Source organism: Oryzias melastigma, linkage group LG3 (assembly GCF_002922805.2).
Source record: "Oryzias melastigma strain HK-1 linkage group LG3, ASM292280v2, whole genome shotgun sequence".
Taxonomy (NCBI): Eukaryota; Metazoa; Chordata; class Actinopteri; order Beloniformes; family Adrianichthyidae; genus Oryzias; species Oryzias melastigma.
The window spans coordinates 15475352-15495898 of record NC_050514.1 but is presented as its reverse complement, the minus strand read 5'-3'; the positions used below and the strand labels follow the sequence as shown (position 1 = coordinate 15495898).

General features: G+C 38.8%; 1 protein-coding gene across 8 annotated transcripts in view; it reads left to right on the top strand.

The window, feature by feature from the left end:
* The window catches only part of mybpc3 (myosin binding protein C3), a 30998-nt gene extending 12210 nt beyond the window's left edge, over positions 1–18788 (top strand). For 5 of the 8 annotated variants that reach the window (XM_024295088.2, XM_024295084.2, XM_024295086.2 and 2 more), the window contains 23 exons: positions 423–586; positions 668–800; positions 927–929; positions 1040–1164; positions 1236–1341; positions 3048–3214; positions 4074–4239; positions 4332–4438; positions 4515–4544; positions 4615–4754; positions 5009–5080; positions 6606–6765; positions 6843–6947; positions 7495–7683; positions 11243–11377; positions 11515–11682; positions 11933–12021; positions 13410–13605; positions 13687–13826; positions 17382–17541; positions 17629–17765; positions 17851–18037; positions 18461–18788. In XM_024295088.2, coding sequence (XP_024150856.1) covers positions 423–586; positions 668–800; positions 927–929; positions 1040–1164; positions 1236–1341; positions 3048–3214; positions 4074–4239; positions 4332–4438; positions 4515–4544; positions 4615–4754; positions 5009–5080; positions 6606–6765; positions 6843–6947; positions 7495–7683; positions 11243–11377; positions 11515–11682; positions 11933–12021; positions 13410–13605; positions 13687–13826; positions 17382–17541; positions 17629–17765; positions 17851–18037; positions 18461–18501 — 2920 coding nt within the window. In that variant the 3' untranslated portion in view covers positions 18502–18788. The remainder of the gene's footprint in view (positions 1–422; positions 587–667; positions 801–926; positions 930–1039; positions 1165–1235; positions 1342–3047; positions 3215–4073; positions 4240–4331; positions 4439–4514; positions 4545–4614; positions 4755–5008; positions 5081–6605; positions 6766–6842; positions 6948–7494; positions 7684–11242; positions 11378–11514; positions 11683–11932; positions 12022–13409; positions 13606–13686; positions 13827–17381; positions 17542–17628; positions 17766–17850; positions 18038–18460) is intronic. The other 3 variants (XM_024295089.2, XM_024295090.2, XM_024295087.2) reach the window with 1 other exon arrangement.
* The last annotated feature ends 1759 nt before the right edge of the window (positions 18789–20547 follow it).

Below are 20547 nucleotides of genomic sequence, written 5' to 3'. Positions count from 1 at the left end.
GAAATCATTTTTTTCTGGTTTTTACTGGTACATTCAAACTTTGGTGATATATGGCGTTAAAGGGTTAAACTTCAGTTCAGCCACTTCCTGCCGGTTAATTTTAATGAACAAATATTGCCTGTGGAGACAGTAAAGTTCATTGATCCCTCAGAGCTCATGAAAACATTTTTAGTAGTTTCCCCTAATCCTGTTCAAATAGATTAATTTAAAACGTGTAATAGAGAGCAGCAACACAATATAAAGTGATTTTGAAAAAAATATCTCAAACTATATATATATATATTTAAATGTTTATAAAGGTTTTCTGTCTTTACAATACTCGTTTTCCACAAACATGAATTCAAAGAGCTTTCAGAACAGGATCAGTGATACCTCATAAAGGTTGTTTATGGACGACTTTGAGCTTCATGTCTTTCTCTCAGAGCTGTGCAGGTGCACTCCGAGCCCGACGTGGACGTGTGGAACATTCTGAGTAAGGCTCCTCCTTCTGCGTATGAAAAGATTGCCTTCCAGTATGGCATAACGGACCTGAGAGGCATGCTCAAGAGGCTGAAAAAGATGAAGAAAGAGGAGAAGAAGAGCGAAGGTCCGAACAAGCTTGAATATGAAATCACTCGTGTGAAAAAAGTTGGGTAATTTTGTGTATCATTTGTTGTCTGAATAACAGCTTTCCTAAAAAAACTGGACCCGGCCTATCAGGTTTCTAAAGGCCAGAAGATCAAACTCGCAGTCGAGGTTGCTGATGAAAATGTGGAGGTGAAGTGGCTGAAGAACGGACAGGAACTTCAAAAATCTGGAAGGTTTGAATTCAGTTGAAGAAAAAAAAATGCTTTGCATCTGAGTTTCAATTCTGAGCTTTAAATGTTTTCATGTCTATTTCCTGCCTCTGCCATCTTTCCTGTGATGCACTTTCATCACATCTCCAGCAAGTAAGTGTCAGAATCCAAACAGAAGGAACCATTTGTTCCAAGAGTTAAACTCTGGAGGAGGTCATCTCGTCTCCTTGAGAGTGATTTCACCCGTTCTTCTCTCTGTCAAGGTACATATTCGAGAGTGTCGGCAACATGCGCTACCTCACCATTAACCACTGCTCCTTGGCTGATGATGCAGCATATACCTGCGTGGTGGGAGAAGAGAAGTGCACCACTGAGCTCTTTGTTAAAGGTAACACACAGGCAGGGTTTGCACCTTTTTACAAAACTCTTTTAAAAACTTTAAAAAACTGATTTCTGCAGAGCCTCCGGTCACGATTACAAAAACTCTGGAGGATCAGATGGTGATGAAGGGCGAGCGGGTGGAGCTGGAGTGCGAGGTTTCCGAGGAAGGAGCAAACGTAAAATGGTGAGACAATCTATTTGCTGATACAAGACAGCTGTAAGCATCATCCCATCCTTATGAAGTCCCACTCCAATCATCTTTTGATATTCTTTTATTTGTGATTCTTTTTTAGCCAATATTTAAAAAAAAATCTGTGTCTTTTTTCTAAGACAGTTTCTAGAGAGCACCAGTGGTTCATTATAAATTTGTCTCAGTTGGCCCAGAGAAAGCCCACCCCCCTTCCCATCATCCATCCTGCTTGCTTACAGCCTCCCAGAATTTAAACCTAGCATTATTAGTACAACAAAAGTGGACAAACTATATTAGAGCTATCCAAAAACAAAGACGTACATGGATATATTTGTATGTGAGTAGAATGGAGCTTGTGGCTTGCCGTAGTAGCTTCTGCGTCACATCTACAATGTTTTTCCAATGAGCTTTTGATTTACAACAATAATCCTCCTTGCATATGCCATCTATTATGATAAAACAAATTCTACCAGAACATGTTAAAACACAATTTTCATTTGAGTGGGTCATTAAAGCATGCATGCAAGTTTAAGTAAGAGTTTAAAACTAGCAGGAAGGATCAACTCTAACAATATTCTGGGATTATTTTATCCTCATAGATTTGGATTTCTGAACAGCCCAATAAACAGAACTCAAAGAAAGAGGAAAATCCAACCTTTAAAACACCTCACCTCTAATTAACATTCATTTCGGTTGTATTCAGTGATCTTTTTACAGTTGCCGGGACACCCAGCAGATGGCATTTGAGCGTATCATGTCTGCGGGCAGATGCCACCGCTCAGTGTCTGACTGCCATACAGCTACGAGCCATATCCTCAATTAAAAGGTCAAATGAGTCCTTTAATAAGCCCAAACTGACCTTTTTCAAAGTGTGGAGTGCAAATATGTAGAGATATACGGAATAAGCCAATTCTTGAACATTTTTTTTAAATAATTCTACAGGAAAAAATACATATTTAAAAGACTGAGAGCTGTAAACTCTATAAATGGGGAACAAATTTATCGAACAGCTAACAAAGATACAATAAAAAAATGTAAAGAACAAATAAAAAAAAAATTTTCAGTGATTTTTTTTTTTTTTGCTAGAAAAAGTTTTTCCATTTGGTCTTTTTGCAGCCACAAAGCTGTTAGGCAGACGAGAACTCAATGACTGTGTTCAGTAACCTTCAGTTGTTTGTGCCACTGTCAACACCCTTTTACTGCTGAGATGATCCTGAGTTCAGTTATTTTGCCAGAAATGTTATGACTAAGGAGGCTAAAGATGTATTTTTTCACGCTATATAATGTCACTTATAAAAAAGGATGTCTAATTTTTTCCACTGGTTACATTAAAAAATAAACATAATCTAAATATTTTTTAAATGTTTCCGTTATGTAGTTAAGTAAAAGTTAGCTCAAAGTGAGGTTTGGTGTTTCGTATGTAGTATTAGTTTAGGTGGTTTCAGTAGTTTTTGTGATATTAATTATTCACTTTGGTGCACACTCATCCATATTTTCATTAATGATTTTTAATCTGGATTAACAGCAAACCAAAAGCAGATCTGGATAGTTTCTTTACCCTCAGATCTGTTCCTGTAACATGAAAAAGGCGGGCGAGTATTTTGATCAATGCTACTTTTATCAAAAATAATAGATAAACTGAGAACTAAGAGCAAAATAATGTTAATTTGAATGAATTAAACAACTTTTTTTGTTTGCAGGGAGAAAGATGGCGTGGAGCTGACGCGAGACGAGTCTTTCAAATACCGCTTTAAAAAAGACGGCTGCAAGCACGTGCTGATCATAAACGAAGCCACCAAAGAAGACTGCGGCCACTACAAGGTCAAAACAAACGGCGGCGAGTCGGTGGCCGAACTCCTGGTGCAGGGTGAGTGTGTCGGCTGTGCTCGGAGCGACTCTGCCGTCACGGATGAATTCAAGTTCACATTTTCCCGGGTTACCAACAGCTGGTCATGCGGCTTTCCCATTCTTGGCATGCTGCTTAGCTTGCGTCTTCCTGCCAAACTTGCAGCCGAGCTAAAGTTAGAAAACCAGGATTTCACCTGAAGGGCACAGGTCTGCAGAGGCCTTGACTCCTGTTTTGGCTGCAGCACATAACTAAATCTGTTCTATAATATGAGCAGCTGATGCTGCTAATGAAAAGGCTAATAAAAAATATTAAAAGCAACCTTATTACATTTTCTAATATTTTTTAACAGATTACAATATTGACAAAAAAATCCATTTTTAGAAGATTTTAGAGGCTGTGTGTTAGAATCTGTGTGTAAATTCATATTTTTTTTATTTTTTAGGTCCAGTTTTGTTTCTGTAACCTGTTATTTAAACATCAAGTCTGCCGAGAATTACCAGCTGCCACCAGGCTGCAGGGATCAACACCTCAGACCGTAGCAGAGCTCACATTATAATGCCATCCACCCCTATGTTTGCTTCCTCTGGCAGCGAGCTGACATGAAACTCTTAAATGGTGTTATCTTCCACAGATAAAAGCGTATTTACTTTAATAACTTGGTGTGGTGTACGCCCTGTGATATACAGTAATAATCCAAAGCTCCTGCTCTTCATATCCTCCTGTTTTCAATCGTGGCCCAATGAAATGTTCCCGGTTGCCAAGATACGGAGCACAAAGAAAAAACACCTCACAATGGAGCGCCGTTATCACATTAATAATGCATACAAACGGATGTATTTCCATTTTCTTTCATGAGATGTTTTTTTTCTGGCTTCAGAGAAAGAACTGGAGGTGTACCAGAGCATTGCTGACCTCACCGTGAAGGCCAAGGACCAGGCGGTTTTCAAATGCGAGGTGTCCGACGAGAACGTGCGAGGAACGTGGTACAAGAACGGCGTGGAAGTCAAGGCCGACCCCAGAATTAATATCACCCATATTGGCAGGTGAGAACAAGTGAGCCAAAGGTGTAAAGCTTGTACGGAAAAATTTGTATTTCTTGTTGGACAAAATCTTTTTTTTTTTTTGGAACATGTAGGATCCACAAGCTGACTATAGATGAGGTCAAACCAGAAGATGAAGGAGATTATACTTTTGTGCCAGACGGCTATGCTTTCAACCTCTCAGCTAAACTCAACTTCATAGGTAAAAGTCATTGTTGGTACTTTAAAATAGTCGATACAGCTCCTCATGTTAATGACTTCTCTCTCTTATTCAACAGAGGTGAAAATTGATTTTGTTCCACGACAAGGTAAGAAACCACCTAAACTCTTCCACGCTTGACGAAAACTTTTCCAAACATTTCTGTTTGTTTTTTACAGATCCTCCGAAGATCCATCTTGACTGCTTGGGTCGCACAGCTGACTCAACCATTATAGTTGTGGCTGGAAACAAGCTCCGCCTTGATGTTCCCATAACAGGAGATCCGGCCCCCACAGTGATCTGGACCAAAAAAGAAAAGGTAAACCGACAGGTGCCACCTGGCCAAAATGCAATGGGTAAGGTCTAAACCAAGTGAGCCGCACTAATACAATGTCAGGCTTAAAAAAAAGTAATAATAATGTCGTTAATGTGATAAATCTCCGCTGCTCTGCCACAAATGTATGTTTTTACCAAGCTGGTCGCCATTAACAGCTGACAGCAAGGATTAACAAGGAGAGGCGAGGCGCTCTCTGTTCTCGTTGGCTTTCACCGCTTTGCTTTCCTCAAACGTAGGATAGTTCTGTTAAAGCTGATGGAGAAGAAAATGAAGGTTGTGCTGCTTCTTGGAGTCTAAAGGATGGAGAGGTAAGCTTGCCCAGTCGCAGTCTTCTTAGCCTCTTCAGTTCTAGTTTGCAAATGTCTTTTAGAATTTATAAAGGTTTGAAAAGTATAGAATAAATGAGGCTTGTTCAAATATATAGCAGCCTGCAGGTTCCTGCCATGAAATCAACAAACTGTGCGTGCAGTTTCTTAATTGTGATTGTTCAAATTCTGTTAAAAGTCTTTGTAAACCTGCTGTGACGTTGTTGCTGGAGCCTTCTGTGACACTGTTAACCTCATTTCTAAAATGAATAGATTTGTTTCTGTGATCAAAACCAGTGTTTTGTACTTTTCTATTCACATGGTTCACATTTAGAAGTGAGAATTCAATCATGAAAAATAATATTTCATATGAACCCAGAGTTAATGTTGCCAAAAGTTTTATTTTTTTCAAGAGACAATTTTTTTAAATTTTGTTTCTGGTCTTCAAATACAAAATTCAAAGTCATTTTGGTAAAAATGCATTTAGATGTTTTATTAAATACTTAATCTGTCTTTAATGTCATAATTATTTGAAGAATGCAGGCTGATTGTTATATTTTAGATACTTCACACACATTTGGTAGAAGCTACAAAAAAGTGTCTCAATGGGATTTCAGCCAAATGAGGCAACAATTTCAAACTTTGACATCCATTAAATTATTAATTTTTGTTCAGATCTTTTTCAATGAGGAGAATAATAGCAATGTTCAATTTTGATTAAATCACTTTCTTTTTTTAGAAAATTTTCAAAATAAGATTGGACATTGATATATGAGCATTTATTAAGACAGAGCTGATTATTTAATAGGTGGGAACTAATTTCTTCATGACTGGACAATGCTACATTTGAAGGTAAAGAAAATGGGCATTACAATATATCTATAGGGTATTGTGGTTTTTGGTGATCATTGACAGCATTTTGTTAATAGTAAATATTAGTTTAATTTGCTAAACGCAGCAAAGATTTAAACATGAGTATGTTATACCCACCCATGTCCATAAGGTAAGTCTGAATCTTGCCTCAGTGGGGGAACAGCAGACTGCACAGTGAGTATCTTTTCATGTAGAAAGTGGTATAACGCTCTGTCGCTCTTGAACACCCCCATGTGCATGTCTCCCTGCTTCAACATGGAATTCAAATCATTATCAAGCTGAAGAATTGGATGAAAAGCTGGCGACGGCAGAACAGAGAGATGTGGAGAGTGAGGAAAAACTTGTTCTGGCAAATATAATGCAGAGGTTTTTCTCATTTGGTCCCAGTGAGAAGTACTCTAAAGTTGTCCACTTTACACCCGTGAGGGTGAAATCCTACAGGAGAAGGCAGCGGTGGCTAGGAGCTGCATTGTTTTTGTCATAAATTATTGAAGATATGTGCAGAAAATTGCACCACAAAACATATTGGATCAGTTGTGTTCATTTTATTAACATTATTGAGTAAATTTCCAGATCTTCCAGGTGTGGAAAGATGCCGAACGTGTCAGCCAAACGTCCTTAAAGGAGGTTTAAATCTACGCATCTCACTGTGTAGGTCATCTCAGAGGGAGACGGAAGAGTCCGCGTGGAAACCACCATGGGTCACTGCGTCTTCACCATTGAAGGAGCAGAAAGACAAGACGAAGGAATTTACTCTGTGGTGGTACGAAACCCTGCCGGAGAAGACACTGCTGACATCAACGTGAAAGTTGTGGGTAAGTTCCTCCTAAAGGTGAATATCAACACGGCAGCAGAGTCATGTTCTTCATGAAGAGGCTTTTCTTTGTTCTAGATGTTCCAGATCCTCCACAAGCTCCCAAGATTCTCAGCGTGGGGGAAGACTCCTGTGTTGTTCAGTGGGAGCCTCCCCAGTTTGATGGTGGACAGCCAATCATTGGTGAATGAAAATAAGATCCTGTGAAGATAGCGTAATTACTGTATTTTCGGACTATAAGGCGCACTGGAGTATAAGTCGTAGATGCCAAAAAATGCATAATAAAGAAAGAAAAATTGTGCATTTGAGAAAGATGTGTTTAACAAACTACGGTAACAAGAATGGACATTTCCTCTTGAAAGGCAAACGAAATAGATAATAACAATAGACTGAATCTGTGCACACTTCACTCCTGAAACCACTGATGCTTATTTAGCCTCATGAAAACTAGGAGGAATCTAGAATATTAGTGCAACACATGAATATACACCTTCTTCTTCTTCTGCTTTACTGTCTGTAGCAAATACTGGTACACACATCTACAGCTCCCTCTAGTGGCTGTTAGTAAGAAAACAAAAAACACCTGAACATATTTATTAAAAAAAAAAAAAATGTACATCAAACCCCTGACCAAATTATGCAAAAAAAAAAACTTATACTCTGAAAAATATGGTACTTTTTAAATTATTTTTAAAGCAAACAACAATAACTTTGCTTGTTGATTTCTCAGGTTATGTGCTGGAGAGGAAGAAGCTGAGAAGTTATAGGTGGATGCGTCTGAACTTTGACCCTTTCGCTGGAACAACCTACGAAGCCAAGCGGATGATTGAAGGCGTGCCCTACGAGATGCGAGTCTATGCCGTCAACAGCATCGGCATGTCTCGCCACAGTCCCGCCTCTCAACCGTTTGTGCCAATTGGTGAGTTTTTAGCTTCAAAATGGACACCTTTAATTTTTCACCTAATTCCTTTAGTTTAACTTTTGAAGATTTACTCTGATTAACAGTGAAATATGGAAAAAAGAAAAAATGCCTTGAGGGCTGGATTTAAGCACTAGATTAAAACACTGTGCAGCTTGTGTGAAATCATTCCAACCTCCAACTTTGGACGTTTTCACTTTTCAAGATTCACGTTGATGAAAATCCTGTTTTTGTGTATTTAATATGTTCTTGTGGCATATTTATTCCCTGATGATTGGAAACATACTGTATATTTCTAAAATTCAGCCCAAATGTTAATTTCTGAATATTTTTTATTCAAATTGTTGAGAATAAGGAGCAAGAAAACAAAAAAAAGTTTAAAATAGAGTTTATTTGTGACGCCACAAACTCCCAGGTTGGGAGGTCAGAGGTCACCAATGGTCCTGTCCACAAATCTCTACTGCTACTCTGCAAGTACATCCCAGCATTTGTATATTTTGGCTAAAAACAGCAAAATCATAATTTAAAGACTTCTGGGAACGCTTTTAGAATAAATCAATAAGATGATCAGAGTGAGTCTTTAAAATCTTTTTATTAGTGTTATGAACAACAATTCACTCCTGTTTGTAGTCTCTCAGTATGGAAGTTTTTTTTTTACATAATTCAAAGTATTATGCAATTTACAATTCAGATCGAAAATGCATTTTGCAGTTGATAATTCATTATGCAAGAATTGCGTAGTACTTTGAATTATGACTCAAAAAGGCTTCCAGATCTCAGACCTTAATGTTCACAGTGTAACAGCAGGCCACACAAAGGAATAAATTACAGGCTCCCTCTACAGGTGAAAGCAGGTATTCATGGCCTCTTTCTGTTTTGTGAAATACATATTTTCACACAGAATAAAAAAAAATGTTAAAAAATAGCAGTTTCTTTAAATAAAAAAATGTAGTTTTTTGATTCACATGATGACAATTTAGGTTTTTGGAAGACAACATTGCAAATAGTTCTCACATTTATATCTGTATTCCAAAACATTTCTGCTGTTGCCAAGATAGTGCTACTTTTTGGGGGGATTTAGCACTATGATTAAAATAACTTTTCTTAAATGCCACATCCTCCAAATGATATTGCAGCGAGTATTTTTTTTTTTTTAAAGGATGAGAAATGCCCCTCTAAAAAATTATAAAAATAATGTGACAGAGGACGGAAAAGCTTCAAATAAAATAAAAATATCCAATATGAAAGGAGCTAAAAGGAACCTCCTGGTAAATGTAGGTCTCCTTCCAGACCTAAAAACCACCTGCTCCTGCCTTTGTTGATTTAAGAGGGAGCTCCAGTGTGTGCAGATGTCCAATCATCAGTAAGACCACAGATTAGGAAACTATTCATGGTATCTCACTCTATAAATAATGGCATGGGAGACCTGGACTCTGTCTTAGGAAGCTGCTAAACACAGAGGTGTTTATTACTTCTCTGGGGGCTGCTGCATTGTTGCTACAAAAGAGGATGGGGAAGGAAAGTGTCTAGATGTGAGGAGAGGATACAGGATGGCAGAGAGCGCTTAAAAGACATGAGAGAGACTAGCGGGAGCTTCAGCTTCCAGCAGGACCGTCCCGCTCTGAGAAAAGATGACAAAGCCCAAGCTCCCGAAGATGGCAGATAAAAAGCCTCTGCAGCCAGAGGACGGAGCAGGAGAACGCGCAGACGACACACCGACAGAGCCGGAGGTCTGCGAGGTCGGAACACATCCGCCTCCTGAAGCCAGCAGTGACCTGTTAGCAGCTCCTTCTGCAGAAGTATTCTCCAGTGCAGAGGAGGGAGCTCCAGCTGAGGAGGCACCAGGGGGTGCTCCTCCTCCTCCTCCTCCTCCTGCAGAGAATGAAGCTGCATCCCCGACAGAAGAAACACCTGAGGAAGCTGATGCTGAGCCAGAGCCGCAGCCTGTTCGCAGTAGGCATTTAGTGTCTTCCGCTGGTAGTTTGAGTGTTTCTGAGGATCCCTCAGCCTCAGTGTTCTGTGTGTTTTCAAGGATTACTCCTGGTGATTGATCCTGACTTTATTAACAGATTTTTATGTGCTCTGCATCTGCAACCCCTGCAGCCGTGAGTCTGGTTTCCTGAATTTGAAACATTTGCTTTGTACTTCTCAACACTCTGCAGTAAATACACAATTGACTAAATGTTACCACATCAGAAAATTATTTTTACAAGTTTTCTTTTTTTCTGAACAGACATTACCTTTATAACCCATCATGAAGCTCTTTTAGTGGTCTTTTTCTGCATATTATTGCTCTCTTGCAAACATTTGTCCGGTAAAGTTCCATTCTAAGTGTTATTTAGGTATTTTAAAATGGTTGTTAATGTCTTTTTCATGTTGCATTAAAACCATGTCGGTTTGTTTTTGGAGCAAAAACATGGCGTGGGAAGTAACCAATGAACCAAAGCCCTCAATGTGCACTGAAGTCGTGTCTTTTTTGTTCTTTCGGGGCAGAGAGCACAGCAGGCAGCGTGACTTTAACCCAGCAGTAAAGTCCAGGTCAGACAGATAACTCCTTTTTTTCAGTATGAAGGAAGAGACTGCGCTTTACAGAAAAAGATACTTAAAAAAACAAAAGTCTTGTCTGTAAATGTATGTGGTCTTCCAAGTATTTGAGGTGATTAGTAACAGAACCAACATAAAACCAAGACAAGGAAGAGCAAAAATAAACTTAAAAAAATCACAAAACTATAGGCGGGAGGATGAGGCCTCAATGAAAGTCAGTCCAGGAGGAGCAGATCCAATTGTTTAAATAAGTGCTGCTTTAAAAATTCATATTACTGCATGTAAGAATAAAATGTTTTCACCTGAACTCTTGTAATGATGCTAACGCCCTAAAACGGTGCACAGCAACAGTATTGATGGCTTAGAACTTTTCTTTTCTTTTTGTCTTTGAACATCCCGAACAACTGGGAGGGCAAACATTTGATTTGTGGGCTACAAAGGGTTCTAAGATTTGACAGAAGGGCCAGACCAGGAGTAGATGTGTGGCATGTGTTTGTAAGTAAAAGAAATAACATGGAATTTGAAGAAGAAAAAAAAATGCAAATTTTGATTAAAAATGTATACATATTAAAACATAACATTTTAAAGTTTTTATTTGAAAACTGCGACTTTGTTCTCATTTTAGTGCCAATTCCACCAGTGGGTTGATGTCCCTCTGAGAAAAACATGAACTTAAAGAAATGCCGCGTTCATGTGCTGTTGGAATGATCTGAAAAATGCCTGTCTGACTCAGAAAACACACGTGAACTTCAGAAAATCAACAAATCTTCCAAAACCACATGAATGCAGAAAGATGTTTCTATTGTGAACTATCTATAGGGAGACACCTGAAATATAGGGAAAATAAAACAATAATTAGGATTATCAATATAATTTATTCCAGTTTGGCGGGCCAGATGGTATAGTGTAATGGGCCGCAAATGGCCCCGGGGCCACGGTCTACGCACACCTGCCTTTTTTTAACACTTTGATGCTCCTCCTGATTATGCAGAATAAACCTCTGCTCTGACTGTAGCCCCTACGAGTGAACCCATCGGGCTGTGTGTCGAGGACATCAGTGACACTTCCATCACTCTGAAATGGCGAGCTCCTGAGAGAATTGGCGCCGCTGAGCTGAAGGGTTATGGGATTGAGTACTGCAAGGAGGGCAGTAAGTGCGTTTTGATTTAAATAAAGGACGTTTTTCTAATTTAACAGTTTTTTTGCATGTTACGCATGATATAATGATTGGATTTTTTTGTTGAGTTTTCATCGCTTTTGAAGTAATGGTGTGATTTCTGGTGGCAGCTGATGAATGGATCCCAGCCTTCCAGGGTCTGACTGAAAGGACAACAGCGACTATCAGAGATCTGAACACCGGAGACAAACTGCTGTTCCGGGTGCGAGCTTACAACATGGCAGGACCCAGTGCTCCGGCCACTTTAGCTCAACCCGTCACCATCAGAGAGATTATGCGTGAGTATTCAAAGGTTGTGTGACACTAAAAAAGATTCTCCAGACGGTCTGACCTACAGCAGATATGATGACAGTCAGCTGTAGCGTTTTCACAGATCAAATGTCACAAAATTCCCGGATAAGTCATCATCTCCTGTTGTTGGAGAAGCCCGGGACTTCCCTCTTCTGCCGTGGCGGGCTAACACAGAACTTCTCATGTAACCACAAAGTTCCTCTACTAATGATAAAAATGCTTCTTCCTCTTTCTCAGAGCGCCCGAAAATCTGGCTCCCAAGAAACCTCCGGCAGACTATCATCAAAAAAGTCGGAGACACGGTCAACATCATGATCCCATTTCAGGTTCTTCCATTTGAACTTCTTTACAAGGTTATAATGAACCATATTGATGGTAGTCAGTCACCATATAAAACTCAGATTCCACACATTAACATTTTTGCTTCTAATAAAAAATAACGTGTCAAAGTTAAAGTTGGGTTTTCTTTCAATAAAAAAGATAAATACATGTTTTAAATATTTCATTTAAAAAGTTTCACATTTTTGTAAATGCAAATAATATTTATGTGCATCAGCTAAAATGTGTTTATCCCAATGACACAGTAGTTAACAGATTATCCTAATCCAAAATCCATTGATCAGATTTTGAGTTATTGTTAAAGTGTTCCTATTGGTCTTTTAATAATATTATTTTTAGCTATAATCAAAAAATTTGTCATTTTCTAGGATATAGTTTCTGCAGAGCGGCAGTAGCTCAGTTTGCGTCTAAATTGTGGGCGGAAATGTCGGCACGAAGCAGCCCCGCCCCCCCTTCCTGTTGCTGAGAGCTCTCCGTTTACACACTCTCAAGCTAGCTCGCATCACAAATTTTCTACATCATGAATTAGACCGTTTTTAAATTATGTCTTTTTTTATTATTTATTATTAATTCACAATGATTTAAAAAAAGAAATAGTCAGAAATTAAATTTTACAATTTATTTTCTTAATATATGTCCTTCGTCATCACAAAAATTCCTCTAAAGCACATTTAAAACACCAAATACACAGGTTATGCTCAAATTCCTTTACCATATGTACAGGAAGTGCATTTACCATTTTTTACAGCTGTCAAAATCTACAATTCCAAAGTTATTTCTCGGAAATCTTTGCGAAAAACTCGTGTACATCGATGCTCACTACAGTAGTGAATATAGACCACAATGCATTGGGGCCGAACAGTTTTTGGGAAAAAAAAATGTTAATGACGCTTTAATTTATTTTCAGCAATGAAAAAAAAATATCACTAATGTTTTTTGCTTTTAGGTAGATGCTACATTTGGTGATTTTGAAGCCAAAACAGTTTTTCGCATATTTGCGACATCTGGCATTAAGAGGTTAAATATAATTTTTGAACAAACATCCCCATTTTCATCATCAGAACATGGCGGAGTCACAAATGGGTGACATAAAATGTGCATATTGATGAGATTTTACCTCATGAAATCGGTGATGTCATATTAGCCGTTTAAAAAAAGAGCAAAAAGTAATTAGCTTGGTGTCCGAATTCCTTTTAAAATCTAGGGCACTAGAGTCCAGTACTATATAGTATCTTGGGAATTTGAGTATAGCAACAATGTTTTTACAGAGTGGGTCTGAAATTGAAGTTATTTTGTCAACATTTCAAAGCATTTTCTTATTAAACCCCGTTAATAAATATTTTCTTGCTCTAATTCTGCTCTTGCTGGTACTCAGGGGAAGCCCAGACCAAAGGTTTCCTGGACTAAAGATGGGGAACCTCTCAGCCCCTCAATCGCTAGTGTGAGGAACAGCGAATTAGACACGATCCTCTTTATCCGTAAGACAGACCGAATCCACTCAGGACAGTATGATCTGAAGGTGGAGATTGAGAACGTGGAAGATACGGCCCGAGTCACCCTGCAGATTGTTGGTAGGAGGATTGCATGCATGCATGCATTCAGACTCGAATGCAACAGCTTCCAAACATCTAAATGACATTTTTTTTCTGTAGATCTCCCAGGTCCTCCTGAGACCCTGAAAATTGTGGATACTTGGGGCTTCAATGTGGCGCTGGAGTGGAAACCACCGAAGGACAACGGGAACTGTGAAATAAGTGGCTACAACATCCAGAAAGCTGACAAGAAGACCATGGTAAGACTCAGCCAGACCCTAATGTCTGTGAATGCTCCCAAATTGAATTTAGGACAACAAAAATGTTCAACGCTGACAGCAGTTCAACAGAAAAGTAATGGTTTAACCCAATAATCGGAGGGTAAACTCCTGAAACCTGATTTTATTGTTAGTCAGATGTAAAAGAAGAAGATAATTTCATTACTCTGGCTTCAGTTTGCAGAAATGAGACTTAAACACACAGCCCCTCAAATGTTGTCGTCAGTTTAAGCAAAAATCTAATTGTGCATGAAAATCCTTTGGGAAAAATCCCAGAAATCTTTTGGTGAAACTGCCCTCACCCCTAGTATGTAATAAGCGCCATGGAAAGCAGTGGGAAACCACACGGTGCAGCAGTGAGGTGGCAGCTCCAGCTAGTCCTCCATGACCTAGATGCGCTTTAGAATCATTAGTATTAGTTTACATTTATTTCCATCTGGCCTCGTTCGTGTCCCCACTCATGGACAATCTAGCAGGATCAGTGCTCGGCGAGCACGGGGGAACAGTGGGGAATAGCTCGGCCCCCTCTTGTGACATGCGTTCTGTAATTAGCCCACGCCGAGCACACAGTCTACCCCGCAGCAAAGCATTGTGAGCCTTTGGCAACAACTTCAACTGACACCTTCCTCCACTTCAATCTGCCAGGAACAATGTCGCCCAGGAATGTCCTAATCTTATCCCGCCAGCCTTGACCTGGACTGGGTTGTCTGTGCGGTGACGCAGAGCCAAAGTTCCCCAGCCGGCTTGGATGCTCGGTGGTTCATGTTACACAGGAGTCTTTATTAGATCAATTTGATTTGGCTGGCTACAGAGTGAGCTTTGAAATGTTGATTATTATGTTACTGATACTGGTGTGTGCTTCATATGAGAGATAAAAGTACTAAAGGGGCAAATGTGTGATAATTCTGCCCCTATCCTGTTTCACTTCTGCTCCAAAACAGTGAACTACTGCTTTTATAAAGGTTGCATCATGAAAACGTTGTTCTGTTTTTGCCACATTTGAACAAGAATCAAGCAACAACTGTTTCTGTGTCACTGATTAAGATTCACTTTGAAACAAAACTGAGTACAAAAGTCTCAAGCTATGTTCATACCGAGTATGTGGCGAGCATTCAAGAATAAGCTACACTTGGGTTCTTGAACGCACATTTATCCCATGGTGTTCACACTGGACATGCAGGGAGGGGCTTCCTCTTCTTTTTCTACTGTTTGCTAACTTGGAGAAGGCTTAGTGCAAAATGTCAAAGGAGGGCTTTTTTTCACAGCCTTCTGACATACTTAATAATTGTGTCTTTAAATTCAGACGTTACTCCCACTCGATGACATCATCATAATACGTTAGCTTGGAGCTGCTAGCGCTCAGAAATACATAACAACATAGGTTTTATAACTTTAAAAAGGTCATGATAAAAGAAAAAAGTCACTACCAATATTTAAATGTAAACGTCTGTGATTTAGAGCACAGACCACGTGAAGAAAGTGTACTTCATAGCGCAACATGGCCATAGCACAACACCCCTGCAGAGAGGGGTGTTGTTAAGGGTTAGCCCTTAAAAAAAATATTTTGGACACCCCTACCCCATCAAATGCACCTATAATTGGAGGAGTAGGGAATTCGGAAGAATTCAGATTTGGTCTTGGTGTCATATACTGTAATTCCATCCAGGTGCAAACAATAATTATTAATTTCTCCTTAGTGATCAATTTTCTGTGAATTGAAGGGACACCATCCATACAACACTACCAAATCAGCATCCCTGATTGGTCAAAGTTCGACCTGGTTTAACTTTCAGAGCGTGATCAAAGACAGTACATTCTGTACGCCTGAAAACGGTCGTAGAGTTCTTAAGAGTTTAGAATATGGATGTCGAAAACGCACATTTATGCGTGTTTACATAGACCAGGGGTCGACAACCTTTAACATTAAAAGAGCCATTTGGGCTCGTTTTCTACTGACCAAAACCTAGAAGGAGTCGTATAGTTTTACTTTAGCTTTTAGGAAATTTGGATTTGCATTTATGACCTTATAATTTTTTTTTAATATGAATTATGTCTATTTTTTGGTATGAACAAAAGCAACAATATAAAAAGAAACTAGCATTTCTCAAAATTTGATTTTTTTTAAATGTTTTTACCTTTAGTAGATGCCAAATTAGTGAAAAGCTAGCTCGTTGCCTAATTACTAGCTGAACTCCAAATTAGCATAAAATTCCTCAGTAAATTAAATCAGCCAAAATGTTAGCATGTTGCTAAAATAAGAGCTAAACACTAAATTAGCCTAAAAACTCATGTAGATAACAAATTATCCCAGAATTTTAGCATATTGCTAAAATATTAGCTTAACTCTAAATTAGCATACAAATTTAATTAGAGGCCAAATTAGCTAAAAAAAAAAAAAAAAAAAAAGCTAGCTCGTTGCTCAATTACTAGCTGAACTCCTAAATGGCCTAACATTCCTCAGTAAACTAAATGACTCAAAAAAGTTAGCCTTAAATAACAAATTAGCTGAAAACATCAGCACATTGCTAAATTATTACCTAAACCCCAAATTAGCGTAAAATTCATCAGTAAACTAAATTAGTAAAAAGTGTTTGTCTGTTGCTAAAATAGAAGCTAAACTTTAAATTAGCCTAAAACCGCTGTAGATAACCAATTAGCCAAAAATGTTAGCATGTTGCTAAAATAATAGCTAATCTCCACATTTTTGAAAATCATTATTTTATTTTTCTTCACCCAGAGAGCCACCAAGGCGAGATAAAAGAGCCACATGTGGCTCTGGAGCCGCAGGTTGCAGACCCCTGACAGACCTTTCATTGGAAGTGGTCGCTTGAACTTGCATTGCCACGAGCAGAGTGACTGTAGCTTCAAGGCTGCATGAATTTTCTCCTGGCAATCTCTGTTTATGCCTTCCATTACAATTAAAAAGTGGTGGGAGGGGTCAGAATGTTTGCCACTGTCCAGCTGGTTTTTCAAAGTCCCAGTTGCTGCTGTCACCTGGATCAGGTCTGTTTTTTTCTGGACCCTCATGAGCAGAGATAGATGCAGAAATCTTGGCTATTATATGTTGGCTTAATGAACAGTTTTACATCTCTGCTGTCAGTGTTTTAGTTTGATGGTGTCTCCAAATGGTGACCTCTGGGTAAATGAGGGACTGAAACCATAAGAGCTGCAAAAAAAAAAAAAAAAAACATTTTCAGAGCAGCTTTTAAAATGAAACACAGTAAAAGTTGAGGAACATACTTATGTCCTTCTGCACAGGTCTACAAAATATCTTCCAAAAGCTGTTTTAGACCTAACTCAAAGTGTGTTTATTCTGATGTAAAATTAACCATTTCACAATGAAGTGAATGGACTGACTTAATTGTGTATAAGGCCACCTAGTGGTTGCTCATAGAACTGCACCCGGCTCCAGTTGCTTAAGTTCCCGAAAGAGCTTCAGCATGGATGTTAAAGGATTCCCCCTGGAGTACAGCCCGGCAGTGCTGCTCCGGCTTCACAAAATGAGTCTCTAAATCGCCTCTTGTGATTCCTGTGAAGGAGTGGTACACGGTGCACGACCACTACAGGAGAACACACTGCGTCGTGTCCGACCTCATCATGGGAAACGAGTACATCTTCAGAGTTTTCTCCATCAATCTGGTGGGCTTGAGTCTAGAGCCGTGCACCACAAAGGACAGCGTGTACATCCAGAAAACAGGTGGGTGTAGTCCAGTGAAAGCTTGGGGGGGTCAAAATGGTCGAAATAAAAATTACATTCAAAAAACATGTCTGTTTGACTCCTCAGGTATCCTCTACAAGCCCCCTAACTATAAGGAGCATGACTTCTCAGAGCCGCCGAAGTTCACGCATCCTCTGGTGAACCGCTCCATCATAGCGGGGTACAGCGCCACGCTCAGCTGTGCAGTGAGAGGAATACCAAAGGTGAGAGGAGCAATCACAACAACACTGAGCTACCAGCCTTCTCAAACCTCCCTTTTACCTTATGTCCTTTCATCTCGCTTGTTAGCCCAAAGTGACTTGGTACAAAAACAAAATGGACATTTCAAACGAGGCCAAGTACCGGATGCTGAGCAAGCAAGGGGTGCTGACGCTGGAGATCCGAAAGCCCTGTCCGTTTGATGGAGGAGTGTACACGTGTAAGGCCGTCAACGACTGCGGGGAGGACGTAGTGGAATGCAAACTGGAGGTTCGACGTAAGTACTCTGACATGAACGTTAAAAAACAAAAAACACATTCTTGTTTTTAGGACTAACAAGGACCTCACATTCTCTTTACCATATTTTTTATATTGGATCCTTCTCAGTCAATTCAGGGAGATGAAAAAAGAAATAATTAGCAAAAGTTTAATACAATTTTAATAAATTAGAGATTTTGTTTTTATTTACACACTTGGAAATACACAAAATAATCTTTATGTTGCTCCACAGTTTAAACACAGCAAGTTATTAGCAGAGAAAATCATATATTTTAACATTTATTATAATATTTATTATAACTTTTGCTTTTTTGTTTTCAAACTTAATGAACTATTTGTTTAATTGTTGATCAGTTCTTGATTATATTGTTGTCGTATCTCTTAACTTATTGACAGATTTATTTATTTTTTTGGTTTGCAGCTCAAATAACCAAGGAGGAAAAGAAAGAGGCCAACAATTAAGGCTTTTGTCCCATAGAGGAAGAGAAGACGAACTGTTCTCAGATTTGTCGACTGTTTCACGTCTTCACTACATGACAAATAGTGCTTTACAAACATTAGCTGATGTACAGACTTCTGGATGACGGCGACCTCAAAATGATGATGTGTTTTAGAAAAATACATAATAGTGACAAAAAACAAAAGATGGGAATGAAATAAATTGTGGTTTTGGCATTCTATGTAGGTAGTTGGCTAACAGTTGTCAATCAGCATGTTTTGTGTGCATAAAGAGTGCTCTGAAAACAAGAGAATGAATTCATTTTCTTCACCCTAGCACAGGCGGATGGCATAAATGAGTCGTTTCAGACTCACAACAAGCTGCTTCCAAAGGAAAGACGAGTAGCCGTTAAGAGGTTGGCTTCATTACTCAGATTCTCACTTATGTCAGAAGTGTGAGGCATGGTCCTAATGTGCGCAGCACAGAAAAGGGACACTGAGGACGTGTCAGCACCGTGAAACACATGCCGACGGTTCTCTGTTGCCAAAGCTCCCGGAGGATTACTCCAGTCATTTCTTTTGATGCAGTGACTCGCACTCAGGCGTCCCAAGTCATTTTGTGCAAAAGATAAGAGAGCAGCGATGCTCACAGGTCCATGTATTTAGGTTCAAGTCTCAAGTCTTAAAACTTCTGCTTGGTATAAATCTCTCATTCAAATTCTCATCAAACAACTTGCAGGGACCAAATACCAGGCAGTTTCTGTTTCTGTGATCCCAATGCAAAAGCATTGTTAGAAAACCTTCACCTTTCAGAACTATGAATATATATACACAGCAATGTTCACAAGTTCCAAACCTCACATCTCGAGTCTCTGCACATGAAACTTGCATGTGACTCAAGGTTTAGTTACAAGTTGAAGGCTTTGTCCAAAATCCCTCCTTACTCCCTAACTACTAAAAAAAGTTTATATTGGAGGTCTATCTTATGTTTAAAAGTACCACAGCAGCATGCTTACTCCTTTTTTTCCGAATGAGTGCATTATCCCAAAGTAAAAACCAAAGAAATATGAACATTTTATGAAAACAATATAAGCGGCCAAGAAAATGAATGAATGGCCTGTAATCTATGAAATGTTTTACACATTCAATGTGGGTTCAGGATGCACCTCATACTATTACTGAGGCATCTGATAGGCCAGTTTTAAATGTGAAGAACTTACACAACAGAAAAAAAAAAAAAATCAGGATTAGCAAGAATGTGTTAAAAAAAAAAATAAAGTCTCTGTAATTTTGCTTCTTGGAGCCAGCAGATACTTCCCATTTAGACCACCAGGGGGTTAGAGGTTTCTCACAATAGCAGCTGTTTTGAAAAAAAAAAAAAAAAAATCCATAGCAGCTTTGAGGCTCTCAGAATCCAGAGTGTAAAGACTTATCAGTTGAATTTATTTTTAGAACACCACATTTTTAATATTTTTGACTCACCAACTCATAGCTGACTTATTTTTTGGACTGAGACAGCTGGAGGAGGACTTCACTGAGCGTCTTATCTTTTTTGTTTATCACAGAGGAACAAACATTGTTTTATGTTAATTATGGGTAAAAATGATTTGATTCTACTTCCATGAGCAGAGAAAAGCGTCTCAGAGTTCTCAGTCAACTATTTAATATTAAAAGAAATGGAAACTTACGATAAATAAACCTCAGGCCAAAGACAGATTCTCCAATTTTTCATGTTTTGCGAGTTAGCTTCAATCAATAAAAAGTGTTCACATTGTAGATAAATGAGTAAAGACTTTTTTTAAAGGTCTAAATTGTTGATTGTAATTCTTTAAAAATTCAATTTTTAGGGATTGCTATGGCTACATTTGGCCACCAGGTGTCCCTAGTGGTCAAATGACTGAGGCTTCAGTCTAATAAAGATTGAAGCCTCAAAGTTTTGAATCTTTTTGGCCCACTACAAATATATCTAAAAAAGTTTTAAGTTTTGAGAAAGTTATTTTTTGCTCCCTTTCGCTGCTTTGTTTTCAAAAAATGTTGATGTTCACTCCTTGCTTTTTGAGTTTCTATAAA